Below are 26195 nucleotides of genomic sequence, written 5' to 3'. Positions count from 1 at the left end.
CTAGGTTTGGTCATGTGACATTCACAAGCTGAGCTGTGAGCTGTGTAATGGTACTAATTGTACATGAAAAATAATGAAAATATCAAATTTATTATAGGCAAAATATTAATGTGTGACTGCCAAAAATGGCTAAATAAGTAAAGTATTCCTTTAAACGAGGGTGTCCACATATAACTTAAAGTAACTTGTAATCTTAGTTACTAAAATCAAGTAATCTGCAAAGAAACTAAGTTACTTTTTCAAGGTAACTGCACCTAAACATATTGAAACTAAGTGAATGACAATTCTGGTTACATTTGAGAAAACACCAGAGTTATGATTACAAGTTTATGTTCCTAAGTTCAGAAATGTTTTTTGAAGAAGTTTGAGGAACAAAACTTTCTGGATGAACGTAAACACACTCCAAAGTCTTTATATTATATATTTTACAGTGCATGTTTACAAGCATGTTTTCAAATGATTAAGTGCCAGTCTGCAGTTTATCTACTTGATGGAGCTTTAATGGGGGCACTGCACTACCCTGTTTATCCCGTCCAAGAGCCTGAGGGGGCAACCATGGTCCCTGTCCACTCCCCGACAGCATTTAACCTCACACTAACTGGCGTCCACTATTGGATTGCATGTAATGTGCATTGGCCCAGCCCAGGCCTGGCCCAGCCTCTCCTATCAGACACGGTAAGTAAACAAAGTGTAATCAGCGCTTTGTTTGGAATTGTTTCAGCACCTGATAACAGTGCTGATTATGGCTTCTCTTAGAATTCTTCGAATCACTGCAGCAGAGTCAACATCAGACATTTAAGCATCTGAAAACATGATGTGTTTATGAAGCCATTTTTACCACCCTCAAAACCAAAAGCAGATTAGACATAAACATATACGTCGGGAAGCACTGGGGCTTCTTTGTACGTGGTTTTATTTATGCATCAATATTCTATTTTAACTTCTGCTCTTATCTCTCGTCTTCTGTTGACTACAATGACATTTAGTGTAACTGCAGCCCGCAGCATCACAAAGTCGGGCTGCACGCCATCACAACAGTTTGCGTATTTCTTTCTATGTATGTGCTTTATGACAGAAAAATGGCTATAAAGAGCCTATAGTGGGGCCCTTGCCGTGACGCCACCTGCCTTTGTGGTGTTTAAAGTGTGTTTATGTTGACTTTATATTTTCATGCTCCTGCCTGCCAATATTTTTGTCCTGTAATATCTCCATGGGGGCTGAGGAGTGATTTTTCCACACTTTATGTTTATCTCATCTGGTATAGGAGGGCATGTGCGGGTTATATAGTTAAGCGTAAGAAGCACTGCACTTACATTATAAAGAAGCTGTGTTGCATTGTAAGATTTTATCAGCGTCAGGACTTTGCCTTGCAAACTTCCTGCTTACGATTTGCGACTCTGCCTCAAAGGGGAAAAGCTTTACTAAGAATTAACTGAATGGATAATTGGGACTATATTGTGACTTGGATTCAGAGGAAAAGTCATCTGTCACATATGATTGTGCAAAAACAAAATACTGTTCATTGTAAAATACATTTACAAAGAGGAATCGTCTTGATAAAACATTTACCTGGTTGTCTTCATATCACTGGACAGGAAGGTGATCCAGAAAAAAAGCCTGTTGGAACAAAACGGAACATTGTCACATGTTCTAGCGAGCACCAAGGAGTCCAATCAGCATGAAATGTTCTCAGAAGCTTGACTCGGTGCAATTAGTCACACACATATGCAATATTGTGACAAAATCTAGGCTAGATTTTAGACTCACAAAAAGCATGTCTAAATGGTGGTGCAAAAGGTGTGGTGCGATCTTGGTGGATTTAATTCATAAACAAGACAACTGAGTGAGAAAACCCCTTTGAATAATAGTTTAACTAAATTAATTGAACTTATTATTATCATCATTTCATAAATATTTTAATAGTACAACCCTGAATGTGTGTCACCACTGGAGGGGTCACGATAGATGCACGATAAGGGTGGTAAGGCAGTCTTCAATTGTGACATGCGCAGCTGACTCCATCATCCACAAGGGGGGATCTCGCTGTTTACCGGTATATACTCATTTTTCACAACGCCATTTACAGTGCATGATTGTCGATCAGGAAATTTGGGTAGTCGGCATTCAATCTCATCTCTCGGACCCCAGCAAGGTAATTTCTGCTCCCACAATGTCAAATGTGTGCGCTTACACCACGCGGAATGTAATGGGAATGAGGGGAGCCGCTTCAATTGGCCGGGAGTCAGCTGCGTTCCATCGCACATTGACACAAACGCCCGCTGAGACCCATATGCATTTTTGCAAACGTCAAATTGGAAAATAGGGCCTGAAATCTAGTTGTTTTTTGCTGCTGGACCTCTTGTTGTGAATATGAATGCATCCGTTGTACTTATTGCTGGTGAAGGCAAATACAGGTACGTCCTGTGGCCACAATATTAGGTACCCATGCACAATCCATTCCAAACAAAAATGTGTTTGGACTGAGAAGTGATTCTGATTTCTTATTGAGGTAAATGAGAGAGACATGATCTCATTTCTACTTGCTGCAACACTGTGTTGACATTGCCATGTCTGCCAGGGTTGAGTTCATGACCTGTTCGGTTGGGTTCACGACCGTGAGGTCAAGTTTTGAACTGATGTAACCATCATATAACCATCTTCTAGTTTCAACTAGTTTTAGGCTATCTGATGTCAATCTTTAATCCTTTAGGTGATGTCGTTCTTTAGTCCTTTACTCTGTAAGTGCAGTCTGAGAATTGTGTGCATTTTGCCGTATTATTGCTTCCGTCCCTCTGTGCAACTCTCTTTGTTTCTCGTCTAGTCAAGTTTGTTCTACGCCTCTCGATGTGAATAAATAGTTAAAATCTTATTTGTGTCTGCGCTTTGGGATCCAAGCTTCAGCACATGACAGATATCTTCGGTCTGTTGACCCACAAAGGACACAAATAAACAAAAGTAAGCCAGTGAAGGTCAAGGGCCGCATGCTCTCCTGAAGGCAATTCTGTTGACACTCATTTATGTGGATGAAGAGGCCACTCCGCATCGCCTCGATCACGTCAAACACACCTCACGCACGACTTCCCGTCTGATGTCAAGCTCATCGAAGACATCCAGGGGACGATGTTTTTGGTATGATGACCACGCCTTATCTTTCTCATTAGCCGGCCCCGAGCTGTGCCGGCACTCACCACACATACACACGGGGAGAAATGGAAATAATTACCATTGTCTCTTGTGGAACAGGGCGTAAATTGATACACACTAAATACTGCACCTTAGGGGTCTCTTTCTCTCTCTTTCTCATCATATGTAGCAGACAAATGAATGCATCCAGAAGGAATTAATTGGATTTGGGAGCAGACTCCGGCACGAGCACCAGGACAGACAAACCCCCCCCCCCCCCCCACCCCCACCCCCACCTCCCTCGGTGCACACACTCACCTCATTCTCCTCCTTTATTCCAGTCATGCCTTGCAGAAATGTCTGCCTGCCCCCACCCCCCACCCATGGATCAGTCTGCGTCCCTTATTACACACACGCACAATGGCATGCTGGTCCCGAGAGGATTGCAGCCTCGCTCTTGGATACAGTGTTACCATGGCAGCCACGTTTTCTGCACGTGTGGTACGAGATGGGAGAGGGTGAATGAGACCACTCCTATCGATTCGCCGGCCAGCTATCGATTCCAAGTTTGATATGGCCGAGTGCAGCCAACACGCATGCGTAGTCACTCACACCGAGGGCTTTTTAGTGGCGGGGAATCAAGGTGGCAACCAGAGACTTATATATGAACTGTCAATAGGACCCTCATGGCTGAAGCCAAAAGGGCAGCCATCTTACGTTGCCACTTTTACTGGCAACTTCTGTTATTTTTTTCCACTGAATTTTTTTACATTTGTAGCTTAAAAGAATACAAGAGCAGCCGTGTTGCACTTTTCAGTTCCAGCTGATTTTATTTCCTTCTCTTGAGGAAAAAAAATACAAATAAAAACAACAATCTGTACAGAGGTCTGAGAGGCAGTGATTGACCCAAAACATTGGCTGTTTTCTTTTTTTTTTTCTTGTAATAAACAACAAAACAATATTGGCATGATTGGACACAACATGGTCATACACAGCATATTGCACAAATGAAAGAAAACAAAAAAAAAATAGAAAAATGTCTTGGAAAAAAGAGAAACTCTCGGACCACAATCATCTTCAACATGTCCAAAGATGGCTGTCCTAGTGCCTGTCGTTGATAATCATACATAAAAACACACAATCTTTGCTTATAGTACAGTCAGTTTACATAAATATCTTCATGTTATTATTCTTTTAAAAATCTTAAACACAACAGCTATAGCTACATATACCTGAATCTGAAATACAAATGCTATTTGCCATGCCATAATATAGGAAAAACAATTAGCGTTTTGCTATACTGAGCCAACAGGTACAGAAAGGTTAAATACTATTTTGGATGCGGTTTGCGCAAGAACAGATGAAGCACTTCATACACCTTCTTTCCTCCAAAGTCTAGGCAAGGTGGAATGAGAGTGAAATTCAAAATTCCATCCAGTGGTTCAAATAAAACTTATCTGGCAAAGAAAGAACAAGAAGAAGAACGAGAAGAAAAGCACACAGAGGTATTAGCTCTATCTAAACAGTGACACTCTGGGATCTTTCAGTCCTTACAAGTTTAAGATGTGTACTGGAGTAAGACAGTCACCACTCAGCATGGGAGCCTCCAGTGGTGTTTTGTTTACTTGGCTGGTGAAACTGGAGTCACTGTGCCATTAAGAAGCATGTGGGTAAATACTGTAAACACGGTGTGAGGTCAGATTGTGCCAACCGAGATCGCCCAGAACCCCCCACCCCCCCTTCACTTTTTTTTTTTTTTTTTTTCTGGAAATGTAGATCCAAACAAACATTTGTTGGAGGCTACCCACTCACAGCCCCTCCCCTCCATCGCCCCTCCCCCCTCGACTTTCCATAGATTTTGTACAAAAATACAAGTAAAAAAATCATGACGCACTCAAAAAGTGAGAGAGGTCACACACTTTTAAATAAGAGACACTTCTAGCCCTTCCGCGCTGGATACAGACAAGTGTATGTGCACACACACACACGCAGACACACAAACGAGACCTGTACGAGAACAATACTTCTATGTATAAAAAAATTTGGCCGGTATAAATACATCAATATAAAAAAAGTCATCTTGACACAGAGGAACTAGAAACTTGAAGCACTAGGCAGAAAGGATGCAGACTGGGATGGGGAGGGGGGACTTGTTGGTCCTGAATTGTGCACTGAGTGTTTTAAGAAAGCTGAGAAAGGTTTTCTTAAGTCTGATTTTTTTTTTTTTTTTTTTTTAAAGTCCTGCCGTTGAAAGAGAAGCTGGTGATCGTGAATTGTGTCCAACCGAAGGTCTTCGTTGCGTCATTACGCAGGCAATGAACATTTAACAACAGCTAAATCCTCCTCATTTAGGAGAGCATGCGTGTTGATACTGTAACTAATATTTTAGGGGGAGGGACAAAAACAACAACACCTGAAGTGTGTCTTTCCCCCTAACACTAATGTTCAGTTTATTGTCACTTCTCATCCTCTTGGGGATGAGTTTAGAAGTCACTTTCACTTGAATCACGTCTTTCTGCTTACATTCACTCCTCTTCTGTCCAAATGCAAACTAAGCATTTTTTTTCTTCCCCCTCCCCGCGCCTGCGCGCTCCCGTCTGTGAGTAGCGCGCACACGCACTATCTCCTCTTTCCTCTCTATTCCGTGAAAATGGCTCCGGGAGGGAGGAGAGGGGTCGAAGAGTTCAAAACTCGGGAGGGTTTCGTCGCGGTTCTCCTCGGCTCGGCTGCAGGTTTTCAGTAGGTGAACACCAGGTTGGAGATGGTGGACTCCAGCCAGTCCCCTGAGATCATCTCGCTCACCTCCCGGGTGCAGTAGTCTGGGAAGTCAAAGTGGGAGCCGGCGCCGCACTCCCCGAAGCTCCAGTCCAAGTCCCGATCCAGCTCGGCGTCGGAGAAGCCCATGCCGCCCAGAGACATGCTCTCATAACCGGGGCTCGGGTTCAAGTCGAGCCGCTCGTCTTCAAACTCCTCATCCGATGAGGATGAGGAGACAGACGAAGAGTGCGAGGCGGAAGGCGTGGGGGAGGACGCGCGCGAGTACCTGAGGCGCGCGGTGGGGGACGACTCGCCGCCCCCGGGGCTCTGCTCCTCGTACAAGCTCAGCGGGTCGTTGGACTCGGCCGAGCTGCTCAGGGTGGGACTGGCCGGGACTCCCACGGAGGGAGGTCCGCTCTCGAGGCTGCCTGCCCCCGCGAAGGTGAAGCTGCGCCTCGCCTCTCTTCCGGTGCGCTTGTCGGGGATCTGTCTGGCCCCAGACACTGACCTGGATTTGAAGAGGGTCTGGTGGTCGCCACTGGGGGACGCGCCGTCCAGACCCGGGGGGCTGCTGGTGGACTTGCCGGCCGCGTGCTTGTGCGCCCGGCTCGCCGCTTTGGCCGCGGGGCTTCTTTTGGCTTTGCTGCTGCGCTCCGAGCTCTTCTCCCCGCGATCCGCCTGCTGCTTCCCCGCCCCGCTGCCGGCGGACTTGACCTTCTTCCTGGGCCGGTACTTGTAGTCGGGGTAGTCGGCCATGTGCTTGAGCCGGAGCCGCTCCGCCTCCCGGATGAAGGGGATCTTATCGGCGTCTTTGAGCAGCTTCCACCGCTTGCCCAGCCGCTTGGAGATCTCCGCGTTGTGCATGTCCGGAGACTGCTCCATGATCTTCCTCCTTTCGATCTGCGACCACACCATGAAGGCGTTCATGGGTCTCTTGATGTGGCCGGTGGGGGTTTTGCACCAGGCCAGGTCGCTCCGCTCGGCCGGGGCGGGAGACGCATCCATCTCCAGGTCCATCTCCCCGCTGTCCGTGGAGTCGCCGGCTGGGGAAAGCGCGTGAGCGCTCATGTGCTGTTGCTGCTGCACCATCCTCACTCAAAAGTGCGCAAAAAGATCACCACTAATCCTATCACACCGCTTGAGAAACTAGAGCCTCGCGACAACAACAACAAAAAGTTCCAAAGTCTCTTTTCAGTCTCAACTCGGAATCTTTCGGGCTCAATTGACAAAAAAAAAAAAAAAAAAAAAAAAAAGAAAGAAAATTCGTCGTCAAATCAACTTTTCAACTGCCCGTGCGGCTGAAAACTCGACCCACTGGACTGAGAACGCGTCGCTGTGGACGGCACCAGTGCAAGTCCCTCAAGTGGACGTCAGCAGCGCGGCTTGTGTGTGCGGTTGAGGAACCATGTGGTTGAATGGAGCAGCTGCGCTTTCTCATAGTCTCCCCGTTTTCCTGCGCGTTCTGTCAACGTTACTGTAAACACAACAACGAGCGACGAGCGCTTTTATCGCCTCTCGGTGAGGCGCGGCGGCCAATCGGCGCCTGTCTCCATCCCCCGGTTATTCACTCGGGCCACGCCCCCCGCCCTCCGATTGGCTGGGCGAAAAAGACATGGGCAATAATAATAATAATAATAATGTGCAATAAGGATCGGTGTGTCTGACCTCATTCCTGTCAGACTGTAGAGGGGAGACAAACTTAGTGTATTTATTGAAGCTCAGCGGGGCTTTTTTTTTCCTCAAAAATGTGCAATAGTGAGGCAATGAAATGTTATGAGTGGGATGAAGGGGGGGAAATCACCCACCAACAAATTCACAGCCTGCTATTGTGCTTCACAGCCTCTCACATAGCATTACATCACTGTAAACAAGAGTCTGTATTTACACTTTGAATTGCTTTAATCCGCAGTCGAGTACACCAAAACATGTTTCGGTGCATCTAAATAGCACATGAAAGAAATAAAAACAGTGAGCAACAAAACACATTGATTGTTCACCCATCTCAGCCCTCCCGCTCCATTTTGTTCATGTCATGTAGGATCACATTACAGTCGGTGTCGCTAGATGTCAGGCTAGAGCCAAAGGGAGCTGATGGAGTGTGCACACCGTGCACGATTGTGTGTGTGTGTGTACAGTAGTTCTATATACAGAGCTGCCTGTCATTAAAACAGAGATGATGTCATGCTCGGCGCTTGGTTGACTGGGATGTGCAGGAACCTGATAACATTGACTTGCAAAATAAATGCATTTATGAGCATATACATGGTTTTAGTTGTTTGTTAACGTCATGTCAGTGTTTCAAGTTAGTAATGAGTAATGAAGTTATAGAATGAAGTTGTCATGTTGGAAAATGGAAGCATGGATTTTCACATAGAACTACAACTTTATTCAAAAAAATATCTTATTCTTGTTGACTTCATTGCAGTGAATCCTTGCAAATTTGGAATTGTTATTTATTGAAAAACTCCTACTGTGCCTGTTGAATCTTGGAGCTAATTGAGTTGAGGAGCTTCATTTAGACAAAAATAGTGCTTTACTGCCATCGCACAACATCGATTAGCCAATATAAAGCTTTTTGGGTGGGCGTCAATTACTCAGATGTTATCTATTTGTGTCTCGATCCTGCAATAGCCCCTGTGCGACAATTTCTTCGAAAAATTATGAGTGCTTCTTAAAGCATTTGCGCTCGTTAGCCTAACAGCATAATTGCCCAAGTTATTTCGGGGATTTTTAGAAAACAAGGGAAAAAAAACAAGAAGAATCTAGTTGCCTCAATTCACCATGACCTGGATTACTGAGACTACACAGAAAAAAAAATAGCCAGCTCATTAGTATTTTGTTGATATTGCGACATTAATAATAAAAAAAAAATGACTTGGGCAAATTTGTTTTTAGGCTAACAAATATGAATAATAATGAGCTCATTCTTCAGTCCAAACATTATAAGCACGCACCTGCCACCGTATTTATGAGCCGAGTGTGTACAGTCCTCCTCAGGGCCTAAACGCACACGGCTCGCAAACACCCACTTATAATAGGCCACGTGTGCTCCAACAGGTAAAACGGGTCTACCTGTAATCTTATCGGGCTGGGTGAGCCGCAGCTGTCAGGGGAGTTTCCACCATCACAGGCAGATGTCCCGCTCGGGCGGCGCGATGCCATCACGCTGGCCTATCGCTGCGCCATCTTCAGAGCCGCAGGATCCGTGTGTTTACCCCAAATACACCAAGACTGTGTCTGGTTGTGTTGACGCCTGCAGGGATAGTGTCATGATGAGAGAGTGCAGCGGGAGAAGGAGACTTCAACAATGACTTCATAAAAAAACAGCGTGCTGTGCTGGTCGCGGTGCATGCTGGTATTAAAAGCTGCTGTGGATGCTTTTCCGAGACTGATGTTGTTGTCGTCTATACTTCTGGGTATTAAGTAAGATGACATTTTGGGATAAGAAATTTGAATGACTGATTTGTCCTTTTACAAGAACTATTTACTTGTTAGGCTCAACAGAATGCTGCCACTTATAAGCGGCAAATCATTTTGCGTGCATCTACCACAAACATGGATATTTGGTTTGTGGGGAAATTCCAGGATTCATTTACAACTAAAAAAAAAGCAAGACAATGTTTTGATGTTATATGTAAAATGTATTTAACTCATTCAATTGCCATTGACAGCTATAGATGTTGTGTTCTGGGGTTGGATCCCAAAAGCGCAGACCCAAATAAGAGTTCAACACTTTATTCGCATAACATCGAGAGGCGTAGAAAAAACTTGACTAGACCAGAAACAACGAGAAGGCATCGAGGAACAGAGGAGCAGGTGGCCAGATGGAACAGAGGTAATAATCCAACAAAAACACACACTTCTCAGACCGTCTTATATAGACAACGAATCGATCTGATTGGCTGCGGCTAGACATGTGGGTAACAGGACTGACATGGTATTATCTGATTGGCTGTTGACCAGAGAAAGAGATTAAAGATTCCTGACATCACAGAGTTTAAGACCAGTTGAAACTAGATGCTGGTTACATCAGTTCAAAACAGACACTTGACCTCATGGTCATGACCCAAACATAACCATTGCATGACCCAAAAATAACCCTGTCATGCCCTTGCATGACCCAAACATAAACCCTGGCATGACCCAGTCATGACAGTACCATGGCCCAAACATATTGCTTGCATGACCCAAACATAACCCTGTAATGCCCTTGCATGACCCAAACATAACCCTGGCATGACCCAGTCATGACAACAGTTGACAAAGAAACATTTTAACTGGATTGGCAATATCATTGTGAGCAACTATAACAAAGCAAAATTTTGGAAATTATGTCAGATAGGCGGGTTTGCAGGGTGGATTGCCCGGAAAAGTTTGAAAAGATCTATCACAAACATGTTGAAGACATTTGTAACACAAAACAGCCAAACAAAAAGTACAACAGCAAACCAATAAAACCTGAATTATAAGTCTCCAATATGGCTAAACTTTTGTGAGTGGCAGATATTACAAATCAAGACTCTCTCGGGTCTTCTGATTAATATTGCGTTTGTGGAATATGAATAAAGCAGTAAAATCTACCCGTTTTTATCCACCTCAGTGGGTGGCCATTTTGATACTTGTTGACTGAAAATGACATCACAGTTACTGACGAATGTCTTTTAAAGAGTTTTATTTTAACAACAGTTAGTTAGAAACGTCTATACTTTAGAACAGCATAATACAATCTTTAGCGCTCTACGTTAGTGTATATCCCTTGAGCCGAATGGAGCCACGTGACGGTGTGTGGATATGTGTGTGTGTAACCCGGTTCTCCACAGACAGATTTTTGATCCCAAAGCCTGTGGCCGATTGGCCCAAAAAGACAACGCGAGCGAGGGTAAAGTGCGCCATTCTCCCGGTGCAGTCAAACGGAGGTATTCATTACAACGCTCTCGAAGCCCTTTTCAGCTGCCTCAGAATGACGCGGCAGTTTGACCTGCCTGCTCGTCATCTGCGGGTCAAACACAATAAGGCCTTTGTGTGCAGGCCTCAGAGTGTAAAAGTGCGTTTGCGTGTGTGTGAGTCTGCATCCAGCCCTAACTGAATTGGAGACTTGCCAAGGATTGGAAGTTTTATAAACCAGCGGGAAGTCCCATCCACCCTGCAGTCAAATAGAGAAAGTGAAGACTAAGCAGCGATTTGCATACGCGCACGTTTTTCTCTCTTTGTGACTCATGCTTGGGTCACTTTGTCCCTTGAGTGTTTTGTGTGGATGTGTCAGACGGTGCAGGTGGCGATCGCTCCACTGCACCCACCGAATGCTGTCAGCCCTTACATAACACTAACTTTTTCTTTTACATTGGGCCATACTGGACCAAAGCTTTTCTTTGTAGTTTTTCTTACATTTGGCCTTGCTTTTATTACAGTGTGGTGTGGTTTTGTTGAGTGTGTGCTTGTACAAGTTGAACTCGTTAGACCTAATATTATACAAATGCATTCTTCAAATTAGAATTCAGAGAAAGGAGCAAATAAGAAAATACCAGGAACAGTAATCATCTCATTCAAAGTGGTCGAAAAGATCATTCTTGTTTTTGTTTTTTGTTTGTTTTTATCAGACCGCAACACATTTCCCACATGATTTTGGGAGAATTGAGATTTTGTTTTGGTTCCAACACCATACAAACAGTGAAGCATGATAGTGGTAGCTTTATTTATGATTTGTTCCAATCAACAGTCAACTTGGGCCCAACATCTTTAACTATCGGCTGAAAGGACTTTCACCTTTAAAAATCACAAAATGTCTGAGTCCTGAAAAGATGTGGAAACTTTTGCCAGTCTTATCTCGTTCTGTGTGCCAAAGAGGTCTAATCTTACAGTTCAGACCAGAATCATATTCCAAAGATGAGCAGTGGCATGTTTAGAGAGCCTCAAACTGACCATCCATGATTTGATTGCATGAATCCTCACTAGGGTCATAGGTGAGCTAGATCCTATCCTAGTTGACTTTGGGTGAGAGGTTGGGTACATCCTAGACTGACCGCCAGCAAATCCCAAGACACATTGAGACAACTAACCTTTCACTCCACATTCCCACCTATAGATGATTTTGAGTCTTCAAATGAACCTAAGATGTGTGTACCTGGAGAAAAGCCATGACGGCATAGGGAGGTCGCTGAACTGTGAGTCAGATATGCTAACTCTTCCCTACCAGATCTGTTTTTCTCAAATGACTTCATATTCCTTTCTGGGAAAAGTCAAGTCAAGTCATCATTATTTATCTAGCGCTTTCAAACAGCCTTAGCTGTCACAAAGCGCTTTACATAAAGTCATGATTAACTCAATAGTCCTCAGAAAAAGTGACAACAGATGGTCTGTTCACTTTTAATATCCACTGTGGATTCAAATGCTCAATAAAGTCTTTGTTAGTGTTATTGGTTGTCTCTCAAATTTCTATTACCGTGCGTCAAAGTGTCAAATAAGTCCAGTGAGTCCGGTCAGTTGACTGCCACGGTCACACCCATAAAACTTGCCCATATGCGCACATACGCAAAGAGACGTACAAACTCGCCCTCAACGCAAGGCAAGGCAGAGCCAGTGAAGTACCAGTCTACCACTGCACAATTCAGACATGAGACACAGTCAAATCAGGAGGGCAGACACACACACCCCTCACACGCACACACCCCGACACACAACCATCCACTCCAGCAGTCTCACAGCACTTTCAGACACTCTGATACAACAATCTTTTTTGCATTGTATAAAAAGCCAGAGGACTGGGAAGGAGCACGGAGTGGGAGCATAGACGAAGGAGGGGGAAAGGAAGGAGCGCGATTTCGGTGGATGCACAAGTCGTCAACGCCGCATTTTGTTCTTTTGCAAATTTCCGAGACCGACGCGGTCGCTTCCGTCAAAACGGACAGTCGACATGCGACGGACGGATGCACTACGGATACTTTGGATTGCTTGGAGAGAAGACACCGCTTGGAGATGGATCCGGCTGGAACAAAAGACGCATGGATGGATAAACCACAAGACAGAAGAGAAGAGTTATTTTGTTTTTCGCCTCTTCGGGACAGAGCAGAGCGAAGAATTTGCTGGGTCGCTTTGATTTTGGCGGAAGAATCGATGTCTGGGAAGAGACAGAGAATCAGGAAGAAGTTAGGCACTGAGGGGAGAAAGATGCTGACAGAATGTACAGGAGGAGGAGGGGGGGGGATGACTGCATGACACCCCCCCCCCAAAAAAAAAACATACTAATGCTGCATATCAGCAAGGACTGCATTGCTTAATCTCCCTCGCTGCATTTTTACCTTTTGTCTACTCCCTCCTTATTTGAAAATTTAGATCCACATGCAAACGACATGCGTTGACTAAGCTTCGGAATGTACAGACAACCCCGATATAACCTTGCACCCCCACTCTCCCTTTCTCCTCCCCTTTTACAAGCATAGCATCCTCCGGGCAAGTCAGGTTAGGGGAATGGCGCGTCTGTCCTCACGTAGCCCAGGGAGCGAGAGGTGTCCTCAGCTCGCCCAGCTGCTTGCGGGGGTCGATGAGATTCAGCCGTGGAGCTCGGAGACCCCTCTGCAGCTCCAGACAGGCTCCAGACGCACTGACCTACATCAGCCTCCACCAGACGAGCAGAGAGTGGAAGAGGGTGAGGGACGCCGGCGAGAGAGGGAAAGAGAGAGCGAGAGAGAGAGCGAGAGAGAATGATGACGAGGATGCAGAGATTTGCAAGAGTGATCAAATTAACTGCAAGACAAAATATGTAACCCTAAATCCCCTCTTCAATTGATTCCTTTCAGTCCTCACCTTGCTTGCCTCCCTTCCCTCTCTCATCCTCCCTCCCCCGTCAGTTGATCGTATGATCGGCATCATACCACCAGAATCGTCTCTCGCTGTAGGAGGATTAGTCGTCTCCAGCATGCCGACTTATCCGCCTGCATTAAAGACGTAAATAAATACAAATCGAAGGAGGCAGAGGAGGAAGGTTAGCGCAGGAAGTCTGCATCCGCCGCCCTCGCTCGCCGGCTCGCTCGCACTTCTCTGCTTTCAGAGTGAGAAGCTCTGCAGTGCGGCAGAAAGGGAACCGTTTGTGCTCCAGCCATCACGAGGACATACGTGCGTGCTTAGAATAACCGTGTTCATTCCTGCGTCTGTGTCTACCTCGCTACGTGTGATCATTACTCCCCAACGACACTAAACGAGGATCAATTCCAATAGCGAGGCAGATAGATCAGACTAACGGGAGCGCGGCTCTCCAGGGACGTTGTGTGGCGGTGGAAGTCAATCTCTAATGCAACACAGCTCAGTCACACTAACAATGTCTCCTTTATCCCGAGGTGAACATCAGTAAACCCGGGGGAGTAAGAAAAGAGGCAAAGCATATTGGAAGGTTTGGTCAAATTTACCCGGGTCAACATCCTGGTAGGGTCAGTGTTAGAGTTATTGTGTATATATTATTCTATATTTTCTCATTACATAGTTAATTGCCAACTATGTATTCAGTATTTCACTATGGGTTTGGAGCTGCTGCATGTTTATTCAACCTGAGGACATCTGGAATGTGGGAATGAAGAACTACAGCCTTCAAGGATTAGTAGTCGTGACGATTTAAAGGATGTCCTCTGTATTTTACGACTGCTGGAGTTGCTTATCACATTGCTGCCAGTACTCCCATTTTCCTCAGAGGCAAGTGTGTAGCCTATTGTGTATGTTAGGGAATCCCAAATAAAAGAGGAGAAGTAGGGAGTTGTGTCAGAAGGGGCTGGGAGCTTGTGATCTGCGCACAACTCTCTGTCAGCTTCTCCTCGCGAGTAATCAAATCCTTGTGTCTTCTCATTCTTTCTTCTGTGTATTTTAAATGTTGCAGGTGTTGACTTGACATTAACTTGGTCCTTTCGAGCCGGATCCCAGGACGCCTAAAGGATTCCAGTTGCAGAGTCGACCTCCAGGAAGACCGTGGCCACGGCAAATACTACCCTTTTCTGGGACTGGATTTTCGTCTCTGTGACTGGGATCTGGAAGGCTGACGGGAATCCAAAGGACGAGAAGACATCTGGGTGAGAAAAAATTTACTTTCCGGGGGAAAGTGTGAAGTGAATGTCGACGTAAAATCTGCGCGAAGGTACTGTCGCAGCCTGCACGAAGGTACTGTGTGGGAGGAAAAACCTTGTGAATACTAGTCAATGGCAAGTAAAGGGAACGGAGCCCAGTAACGTCCGTGTAAAGAGACGATGCCGGAGTCGTGTACGTACTTAAATTCCGTGAAACGCAGAAAATAAAAGGGCCTTGTGTGAGTGTGTGAAGTGAATGGAAGTGTAGTGTCATTTGATACTTACTTCATTTTAAACAAACAGGATTGTAAGTGACAACTCATTGTGGAAGCAAAGGCAAGAATTCTCCGCCCTATTGGGTAGAAGCTTGAGAATTACCACAGTGAGAAATTTATTGTCACCCTGTTATTTGAACCTATCAGTCCCTAGGAAACTCTAGGTTCACGGACTGTACCAAATTCATATAAAATGGGGGAAAATAAACAGTAAAAGGTGAGCTATAAGATGAACTATCCAGTAAGGATTGGATGTTCATAGAAAAATTAGATCCATCTAAAATATAGCATTGAAATACGTGGATTACAAGATATACTTTTGCTGGCCAGCTTAATTTACAATAGTAAAAATAATAACAATAATAATGGTAATCCACTACAATATTAAATAAGGAATAAAATGAAATGGAAAGTTGGAGCTTTAACAGCCTAATGATATCGAGGCATAAGTGTATTGTCTGTAAAAGTGTATGTGTGTGGCTTCTCACTGTGTTTGTCTCTGTGAGCTCTTGTATGTGTCTGTGTGTCATATTGTCTAAAGACGACGGCTTAAAAGGGTTTAAATTGTGTATAAGGGGTTGTTAGATCGTGTCTAACATAACTATGTTAAAAACGGTGAAATTGAGAAATTTTGGTCTGTATCAAATATGAGGTGCGTGGACCAAAAAGTGGTCCCAGAAAGGGTCATCACCCGGTCCTCAGGTGAAAATTGTGTATTTTGTTTTTGGATGGTAAAGCTAATTGTTTGAGAGTGAGTTAAGTAGGTGATTGATGACAAGTTGTTGGACTTCTGACAAAAAAAAAAAAAAAAAATCCTTTTTATTGGACTGTTTTGAGCATGGGAAATGATAAAAGTCAGAGAGAAACGTGAAAGTAGAATTGATTATGGTAGAATTAGAACAACTGGATAAAGAGAAGATGAATTAGTGGATGATTTTAAAGTGGGATTTGTGAAGTGTTTAGAACAAGTTGTGGTGGTGTAGATGATGATAAGACAGGAAGGTGTAACGTTAGAGGACACTGAGTTAAGAAATTACCCTCAAAAGTATAAAATAGATAGTTTAAAATGATATAGATTATTTGATAAATAATGCTAATCTAGTCTACTAAATACTAGTTTAAAGAAATTTGAAACTTTGAATTAAGTAAGTAATGATGGTTTTCAGCTATGACTATATTGTAAAGTGTGTAATGGCACCATTTGTCAAATTGCCAAATGGGGAAGGCCTTGATATCACACTGATAGTAGAAGCTTCTATATGGAAATGCAATGATTTCATGACTTTTTAACAGGTAGTAATTTAAACCTTATTGACTGACTTGAAAATACTTACTAGGAGTTAAATGTTCTAAAAATTCATTACTGTGGTGTTTCTATTTACTAATAGATTTGGTGTGACTCATGCAGATCCAGATTAGAGAACAACATAAAATTGTAAGAAAGAGCCTTTACAATGTCGTTTTGAATATAGTCCTGAAGTTTGTATAAAAGATTAGTTACACGGAGGAATGTTTTCCTAATTGAATTCTGATTTAGCTCCTGCTGTGATTGACTGTGGAATTTAACAAATTCTCCCTCACCAGAACCTGATAAGTAAAATAGGCATTGAAGGGAAAAGATTATTAAAATGGTTTAGAAGGCAAACCTTTTATTAGTGGTGAGTTATTTAAAATAAATAAATAGCTGAGATTTGAATTTGATGAAGAAGAAAAAAATGGCATTTATAATTGAATTTGAATGTTCTTAAAGGAGCACAATTATTAATAGTTGCTTTTCCACCAACAAGCCCAGGATCTTTGAGTTCTGGGTAAAGTGAGTTTTTGGTTGCAAAAGTTCAGCAGGGAATTTAGAATTGTGTTTTTACAGTGTCTTAGAGTTCTCTGTAATTAATTTAAATGAGTTTGATTGAGACGAGCTGCTGTAAAAATACTGACCCCTCAAAGTAACCACCTTAGGTTAGTGAGACCCTGCTGCCGAGATAGTACTTGGATGCCCCATGAGGAATTTTTATTGCCCTGGTAATTGTTGTTGGTGGAAAAACGGCCATTTATTTGAACAAGGTGAACATAAAAAACAAAGATGAAACGAAACCAGTAAGCAGAATTATATTAAATTGGATTAGACCTAGTCTTGGTGTCTACATTAGATGGCAACATGGTAATAAAAAGATAAGCTGAGTAGAAAAAGGGATATCGCTATGTGAAAGGTGTAGGATCTTTGCATTTTTACGACGTAGTCTATATCCTAAATAAATTCTTAAATGGTAGCTGACGCCTTACTACAAAAAGCGAGGGAACTGATTGTAAAGAAGGGAGATGATAAGCTATGTCACTCTGAGCATAAATGTGAGAACGAAAACAATGCCACACCTACGAGTGTCACAGTTGACTGACTACCTGTAAACTGATGATGAGTTTGATACAGTGACACTGCATATAACAATTATGGCAGAACAAATGGAGATGACAGAACTTTTGTTTTTCTTTAAAACTAAATAGGAAGAACTGTTTAACCTGCTTCCTTATGAATTCATCATTCATTCATTCATTCATTCATTCATTCTGATGTTGGGTTTCTTGACAACATGTAAGTAAGTGGAAATCAGAGCAAACAGATCAGATATCATCTATGCTAAAGATGATTTATTTGAGTAAAATGCTGAATTGGAGATAAATTAGACTAGTGATTAAGGACTCGCAAAGGGCAGAAGTGCTGATTGAAAATACTAAACTTACTAACTGGAAATATATTATTAGATAATTTGGATTCTTGATGAAAATTTGAGGAATGAATAAGTACTATAACAGTACACCCAAATTGTATATTCTGGTCTAAATTTGCACTGGAAGGGAAATATACATACATATATATATTATTACTACAAGGATATTGTGAATGTCCCACAATACCCTCTCAAGCAATTCGAAATTGTTTGGGTACATTTGGGAAGTCAGATTTTGACTTGCATGGACAAAATTCTTCTATGGCATGAAAGAAAATTGAGCTGTGAAATGAAAACCAGCAACAACTTAAAAGAAAGAAGAAATTGGAGAATGATGTAAATAAAGGTGTATTACACTTTTGTGCAACAAGGGTGTAATATTGAGATTGTTTTGATTGTAAAGTGGTTATGATGGAGACCCAACGATAAAACGAAGTAATTTTGTCGGCCCTAAGATTTGAAACAAATTACAAAATGATATCTTAAATTCCTGAGTGAAATTGTGACCTGTTATGAACTTTTGATGTTTGTGATTATACATATATAATTATACATGAATTGGGTGGATAATTATGCTAACAATTCTACTACTGAAATTGAATTGAGATACTGATAACAACGACAATGTTTGACAAATTTTAATAGATAGATGAATGTGAAAAATGCAGTTTGTGATTTAAATTGAACAATGATAGTAGTGGCTTTACGAAGATATTGGAAGGCCATTTGAACAGACAATTGATTGCTGACATGGTTATGAGTTTTGTTTAGAATGCATGAAGTAGAATTTAAGCCAGTATTTTATATTAATTGTGTACAAGATGATTGATATTCATGGTGGCTTTATTATTAACTACATATGGCTTTGGGAAAGATGTGTTACATTTAAACTTGATTATATGGTTGTAAACAATACAAGATGTAGTATGATACAATTAGTTTTGAAGAAATGCCAGACTACTACTATGCTATGGGTAGACTATAAAATTCTATCCGTCCAAGACATGTAAACTACAGTGTTCTTTCGCAAATTAGGGCCAGAGCGGTGAAGGCTACAGGGTCCCAATTGTTTTAAATTCCATAGTTGTTTAAAAAAAAAAAAAAAAAAAAAGAAAAAAAGTGCTGATTTTGTGGATTTTTGTACAGCTGTGTAATTTTTTGGAAGAGGAAAATGACTGTATGAAGGTTAACCCACTGATATACGAGGGAACACTGTAGTGGAAAAGAAAAAAAAGGAAAAAGGAAAACCTTTTGTAAATATTGTGAAATTATTTTAAATTGCATGCAGCATAAGATTTATATGAAGTGGCTTGGATAATGATTTTGAGTTGTGAGCCATAAAAATGTCTCAAAAGGGGGGAGTTGGTAACAATACGGCAATACCGCATGTAAATTTTATATTTTTAATTTTTTAAGTTTTTATGTTTTTGGAATTTTGTTTTAGAATTTTGTTATACATGGAATTGATGTTTCTAATATTTTACAATTTTTGTTAGTGGCTATGGATTTTATGGAATTGAACAAAAAGTAAGACAATGTCAATATTAACAAGTACTGATTGATGGTCTTAAAAAATGTAACAATGAGTTGAAATTGTTCCAGAAAAACAACTGGATGTTATTATTATGGCAGAAGCATTGTGTGAACAGATCATGTCTCTATATGACGTACTAGTTATTTGGAGTAATGAATGAAAGTCACTTTATATGTTACATTGTTTAAGGGAAAAACAGAAAAGCGAGAAAAATACATGATCAAAGCATGGAGATAAGATAATTGATGATTAAGTAATTTGGGAAATTGTAAAAGGAACAAGACAGTTAAGCTCGTTTGAAATTTCGTGTGGTGGACCATTTAAATTTGCCTATTGTAATAACCTGTTAAGCCGTACAGATGAAAGAAATTTATTCAAGTGACTATATGAGAAGATTGTTTAAATGATAAGGAAGTGAAAATGTTTAATCAAATGCCAGATGACTCTCTATCTCAGCAGGAAGGCAAGCCTCCCATCAAGGGTAGTGACTGACTTTGATTAAAGGTCCAGCCTAAGGTGGGAAGGCCCTTGTAAGTGTTGTTGGCCCCGAAGGTTGTGAAGATCGCTGAACGACTCTCCTGGATTCACCTATCACATGGCACAAAACAGGTACCATTGACTAACAGCTTGCCAGGTTGCGGAACGAAGCCTGACTGAAGTGAGGTCAGAGGAGAAACAAGCAGCTTGACTCGCTGTGAAAAGTCTGACCAAGTAAGTCAGTGAAGACTTTGGGAGCACATTGTTTGCTACCCTCAAAGTTCCCCCAACCGCTGTGAAGTCCAGGACCTGTCTCACTGTGCAGGATGTGTCAGAAGGGACAACTCAAGGAGACGAGTCCCTTTCCTGAATCAAATGGAGCGTAAGATGCGATCAGACGCAGTTGGGGCTGTCTTTTTTATTTTGATTTTTGGGGCCATCATGAAGAGGAAGAGAGACAGCTGGTTGAATTATTAATGCTGAGAATTACATACAGAAACATTGGATAATGTACATTATGATATGCTTGAATTATTTTCAGATCCAGCCGACTATGACTAAAGATTAACATTGCCTCTGAGTGTAAAAGTATTTGTTTTCGTAAATATGATCCTGCAGTTGAAAATCTAATTGAAGTAACTCATAGGTGATCTGAGACTTTGAGCAAATATATAATAAACAGGGGGGAATGTTAGAGTTATTGTGTATATATTATTCTATATTTTCTCATTACATAGTTAATTGCCAACTATGTATTCAGTATTTCACTATGGGTTTGGAGCTGCTGCATGTTTATTCAACCTGAGGACATCTGGAATGTGGGAATGAAGAACTACAGCCTTCAAGGATTAGTAGTCGTGACGATTTAAAGGATGTCCTCTGTATTTTACGACTGCTGGAGTTGCTTATCACATTGCTGCCAGTACTCCCATTTTCCTCAGAGGCAAGTGTGTAGCCTATTGTGTATGTTAGGGAATCCCAAATAAAAGAGGAGAAGTAGGGAGTTGTGTCAGAAGGGGCTGGGAGCTTGTGATCTGCGCACAACTCTCTGTCAGCTTCTCCTCGCGAGTAATCAAATCCTTGTGTCTTCTCATTCTTTCTTCTGTGTATTTTAAATGTTGCAGGTGTTGACTTGACAGTCAGCAACTGACACAGAGATTGGGAAAAATGGAAGGTGGCCCGGGCCGTACAGGGTTAATTTAGTTTTCTCCTCTAAAGCCCTCCTGATTTATTGCGAGCCGCTCGACCTCTCGGTTCATTTGCAGAGGACGGACCCCCCGTGTTGAGGCTGCAGACATATTAGACCAAGTGTTTTGCTGAGATTGAACAGATCACTGGCGATAAAACCAAATCCTCGATACCTTTACCAGTCAGTCACACCGCAAGACCTTCAAATTGCATCTGTCACTTCAATGACATCTTCTAATGGAGTAAAAGCTTATTTGCTGCAGACGTCTGGCCTAAAGATCGTGTTTATATCAGTGGTCGTAATACTTGAAATAATGGATAAGCTTGTTAAGCTGTTTCTCCTTGCTCGGCGATTAGAAGCTAAAGTATTCCCATTCCAGGGAAACTAGAATTTGTGTACGGAAGCTGAGAAATACTGCTGCTTAGATGAAATACCAAAGAAAGAATCAATCGAGGACTAAAATGGAGATTCAGATGGCTTACGTTAACTTTGTGATCCCGATACAACACAAATTTGTCGGCTTCGAGCCTGTGAGTATCAGAGGTGACGACATTGCAGCTTCTCCTTCCACCTCGAGTACTCTAATAATTTAGGAAGTTACAGTAAATAGTTTACGAGAGTTGGCGGTAATAAGCCTTAGTTGTCTGCATCTCTCCACAAAAGGTGATTCAATACGGTTTCGATGCGCAGGGTGCGAAACGATTCAAGAACGGTTCCATTTGAAAGTGGAATGATTCGATTCGGTTCGATATATATGAGAGTGTATGACGCAACAACTTGTCAGTACATGTAAATTTCCTTCTAAGCTATATCGCTCCAATAAGACGATTGAATACATATCTCAATATATTTCAAAGAGGAACAATTTGACTGGTTCGATTCAATCCTCACATCTTTTCACTAAAAAAAATATATTTTCCAGTTCATACCGGTTTTTGTTACACCCCTAGATCCCAATAACTTTTTTTTTTTTTTTGATGTGAGAGTGCTTGTCTCAGCATTTCCACAAAGAGTTGCAAAATAAAATCTCAAAACCAAACAATTTCTTTTGTAACTGGATCAAGTGAGCTCTCGTTTGACGGTATGCTCAACGTGTAATGCATCTGTATCTGCTTTTCAAAAAAAATTCAGCACCGTCATCTATTTACTTAAGGATACAGACAGACGACAATGCCGTGTTTCCTGCTGCTTGATTATGGTTGAAACTCTGGACTGGTGCTGTCAAATTTCAAAGCCGGTGCCGATTGAGACCGATAGACACGACAATGTATATGTTGGCTTTGGAAGGGAGTGATCAGGTCCAGATGCAAAGAAAAGTGGGTCACCGCACTAAACGAGCCAGTTTACTTCCCTATATGTACACTGCTTGCAATATACATTCGAAGAGTTGCCAAGTCAGACCGTTTCCCTTTCCATCTCCCAAAATAGACTGAGTGAGTCTGTCGACTACCATCTGGCAAATATCTAACATAAGCGCACATCCTATATGCATGCATGCACGATTCCCCAACTGAAAATGGCTCCAACATAACAACAGGGTACATCTCCCGTCTTTTGTCTTGAAATCCTTCTCCTATGACGCCCAAACTAGTAGTTGCTGTAAAACCCCCAGACCCTTTCATGCCGAGCTCCTGCCATCCCAAACACCAGTGTGGTTTGCTGCACGGATCTTTGATGAAGCGTTTCAACACGACTGAGGCCACGAGGGATACTGTTGGATCGGGACCAGCTTGATCTCCTCTGCAGGACTTTGAGAATAAGTGTTTGTGAGGATATTTGAGGCTGTTTGCTGAGGCTTTATTTGCATTCTGAGCCGCAATATATCATCAAGGCCAAAAGTCTGCCAGTGGAGTTTTCCACATAGGAGAACTTTGGTGGAGCAGTTTAGAATGTGGGCATGAAACTCAAGGCCCCCGGGTTCAAAGACTGGGATGTACAGCTGAGCAAGGAAGGAGCTGTTGAAGTTTTTAAAAGAAGGCGGTTCAAAAGTGGACTGTTTTGTCAGGTTGTTGAGAGAAATGAGTTTTGGGGCCTGGAAAACAAACATGGCAGAAATGCTGGAACTAGTTTCTGTGTAAATTGAGTACATGAACACTTATTGCAAATCTTTCCACATTGAAATTAATTGAAATTCCATTAATATGTTCCAGCTTCAAAACAAATACAAATATGCTCGTAATGTGTTTTCTAATGTATCTATTTATATCTGGTGGTCACTGTGTGTTCAAAATTTGCCTTTACTTTTAACGCTCATTGGGTAACTGTGTTTTTTTTTTTTTTTGTCAGATGTGAACATAGCAGCCCAATATGAAAAATGTGTTCAAGACATAAAATGTGTTTTAATCTTCATTCTGCCTACTGCGAGCTCTTTCTATCTAGAAAAAAAAAACTGAAAATACATGACACACTTTTTCCTCCCTTCCCTTCGCCTTCAGCTTTTTGTCTTCACTTAACATGTTACAAATAGTGACAAATGACGTCGCTGTGAGGGTTACGGGATAACAGCAATATCTAGATGAACCCAGAGCATGTAAACAATTGGGAGCAGACAAATAAACACACACGACTGGGCCGGCTAAAACATGATTTGAGCGGACAGCCAGTGTCAACCCATGGGGCATTTCAGCAGTGTTATGATGCGTAATCATTCAGTTGTCTAAGGAGGTGTGTATGCGCGCTCGAGCGTGTGAGCATGTGTGCGTGGATGCGACAGCGCCGCTACGCACAGGTCATTCCGTAGCAAGGCCCAGGGTGCATTGCATTGATTAGCGTCTGAGTGTCGGGTACATCTTGAGGCTGCGATGTAGCGGTGTCGCTGCGATGACAATGGTGGGTAGCGGGGGGAGTGGGGGGGCAGGTTAATGTGTTCTTAGAGAAACGGATGCCCCATATATGTGTGTGGGGGGAGTATTAAAATGCATCAGAAAATAATCATTCTATTGCAATTATTGAGGCATGAGCTTCTTTCCAGTCTGACATTCAAAGGAGGAAAGTAAAAGATAGACATGACATTTTTTTAGAAAGGTATTATGTCTTAAGTCGAGATTTTCAATCGAGACTAGTCATGAATGCATCTTATTTTCACTATTGCCATCGTACAGTAGAATGATGATATGCCACAGATTAAAATGTACCCATTATCTTGCACGCAACCAAAACAAAAGCACAAAATACGATGTATACTACAAAGCCCTTTTCACACTGCATTTAGCAGGGCTCAGTGTGCCGCTCTCAAACCCATTCATTGTGTATGTGGCCAGAGTGAGGAACTACAGAATGGAGCATGACTGGGTTGCGCAGAGATATTATATTTGTATTATGGAAAATTTATTTACAAGTAGCGGCATGACTAAACAATCCAAGTTGCCGCCAAAATATTGTATTAGTTCTTCTGTTGCTCGTGTCCTCCTATAAATAGCAAAATCAGGTCTTTGCTTTGCAGCAATGAAAGATACACCATACCAAAAAAAAAAAAAAAAAAAAAAAATCTCTATTTTTACTTCCCGGTAGCTTGCTATGTCATGACTTCCAAATATGGACATGCTTGAAACCGGTCATTTTGTGTTGCCATGTGATTCTTTCACACTGAGTGAGTGCAGAGTGAAAAGGGCAGAACATTGATGTGCAGTTAAATCTGTGACACTGTCAATCAAATGTCCTCAAAAGGGTCTTCCACAAACAATAGAAGCACAAGTTTTTACAAAACATTTTGGTAGAATGAATTATTAATTATGACTAGCTGAAGTAGTGTTTTGGTGTCATGTTGTGGCATCTTGGCGCAAGGGAACTATGTTGAAGTGAGGAGCTTTAGTCGGGCCGTAACCTTGTTTAATGGAAAAGCAGTCTTTTGCTGACACTCTGTGGCATCTATTGACAATTACCTTCACCTTTTTGGGTGGACGTCATTTAAATTGCAGATTTTCACAATTCACAGCAGGACTAATTTGCAAAAACAATCAATCAGTCCACTCTATTTTATTTATTTATATGTTTTACTTATTTAACAGTCATGTGAAAACAAGATCATTCTATCCACCAGCTGCAGTTGGTTACGTGAGCCTCTCTCAACAGAAAGAGGAGAGAGTGTGTGCAGATTTGTTTGTTATACAACACTGAGTCAGTGGTGGGGAGCTCTACAGTATGTGCAGTTAAAACAGAGTTGGCAAGCAGCTTAAAATGAGCACTTTTAAAAGGTAATTGTCACATTAAAATAAGTGCACTCGTATTGGACCATCTGAAACTGGCCTTGACTGACCAGTCATAAAAGGAAAACAAAATAATAATCATTTTGTAATGTTGCTGCAGCGGGGATTTTCGAGAAGAGGGAGGATGAGAGGGAAGACAGCAATAAGGGCTGTTTGTGTACACACCCGCACATACACTACAGTGCATCTGTGTTCACTACCTCACATTTTCTTTTTCTGCCTCGGTCTCCCCAGGCTGTGTGTTGCTTTCCTAGCCCAAGGAGCCTTATCTTAGCGGGCCTCCCGAGAAAGCGCCGAGGCAGGGAGAGTGAAAACCGCACAGTGTACACAGGGGGAGAAACGTATCAACAGGTCAGCTCTGCCCTGCACACTAATGAGTCACGCATTCTTTGAAAATATAACCACTTCAACACTTCAGGACACATTTGTGCAAAACCGCCTGCAGGAAAGAAGTCAATTCTTGTAAAGAAGCAGCTTTGGTGCGTCAAGCAAAACCGCCTCGAACAACAAACGACAATTCAGCAGGACTTTTAATTGAAATCGAACAATCACCTCAGGTAACTCTTCAGATGTGTGGCGGCCAACGCCGCAGCGCTTGCCGGCTTGTGGCAAAACAAGCCGCATATGTGTTATGTCACCCGGTGTGGAGTCATTGCAGGTGAGAAGGAAATCCGCTGATTCAGACCAGAAATAGATCTGGCAAGCAAGTTGCCTTAAAAAGTTGAATATTGTCCTTGTCGTGATGATACTGCAGCACACACTCACTGGACATTGGATTAAGTACACGAGCACAACCTAATATCATCCAATACAAGTTAAAGTTAAGTTTTGGTAGTTGAGTAAATAAACTTGAAGTTTTGAAATCAAC

General features: G+C 42.2%; 1 protein-coding gene across 1 annotated transcript; it reads right to left on the bottom strand.

Annotated features, from left to right (window-relative positions):
- Nucleotides 1-3927: 3927 nt before the first annotated feature.
- sox4a (SRY-box transcription factor 4a) lies at nt 3928-13929 on the bottom strand. Its single transcript, XM_077506536.1, has 3 exons — nt 13681-13929; nt 13176-13482; nt 3928-9133 (listed from the first exon to the last, which is right to left on the bottom strand). The coding sequence occupies exon 3, from the start codon at nt 6967-6969 to the stop codon at nt 5860-5862; it is 1110 nt and encodes a 369-aa protein (XP_077362662.1). The 5' UTR covers nt 6970-9133; nt 13176-13482; nt 13681-13929; the 3' UTR covers nt 3928-5859.
- Nucleotides 13930-26195: the final 12266 nt, after the last annotated feature.

Source organism: Festucalex cinctus, chromosome 19 (assembly GCF_051991245.1).
Source record: "Festucalex cinctus isolate MCC-2025b chromosome 19, RoL_Fcin_1.0, whole genome shotgun sequence".
NCBI lineage: Eukaryota > Metazoa > Chordata > Actinopteri > Syngnathiformes > Syngnathidae > Festucalex > Festucalex cinctus.
This window is presented reverse-complemented; position numbering and strand designations above follow the sequence as displayed.

What these genes read in the sequence shown, in the direction of transcription:
- sox4a (XM_077506536.1), bottom strand. Translation starts at nt 6,969, where the DNA reads ATGGTGCAGCAGCAACAGCACATGAGCGCTCACGCGCTTTCCCCAGCC.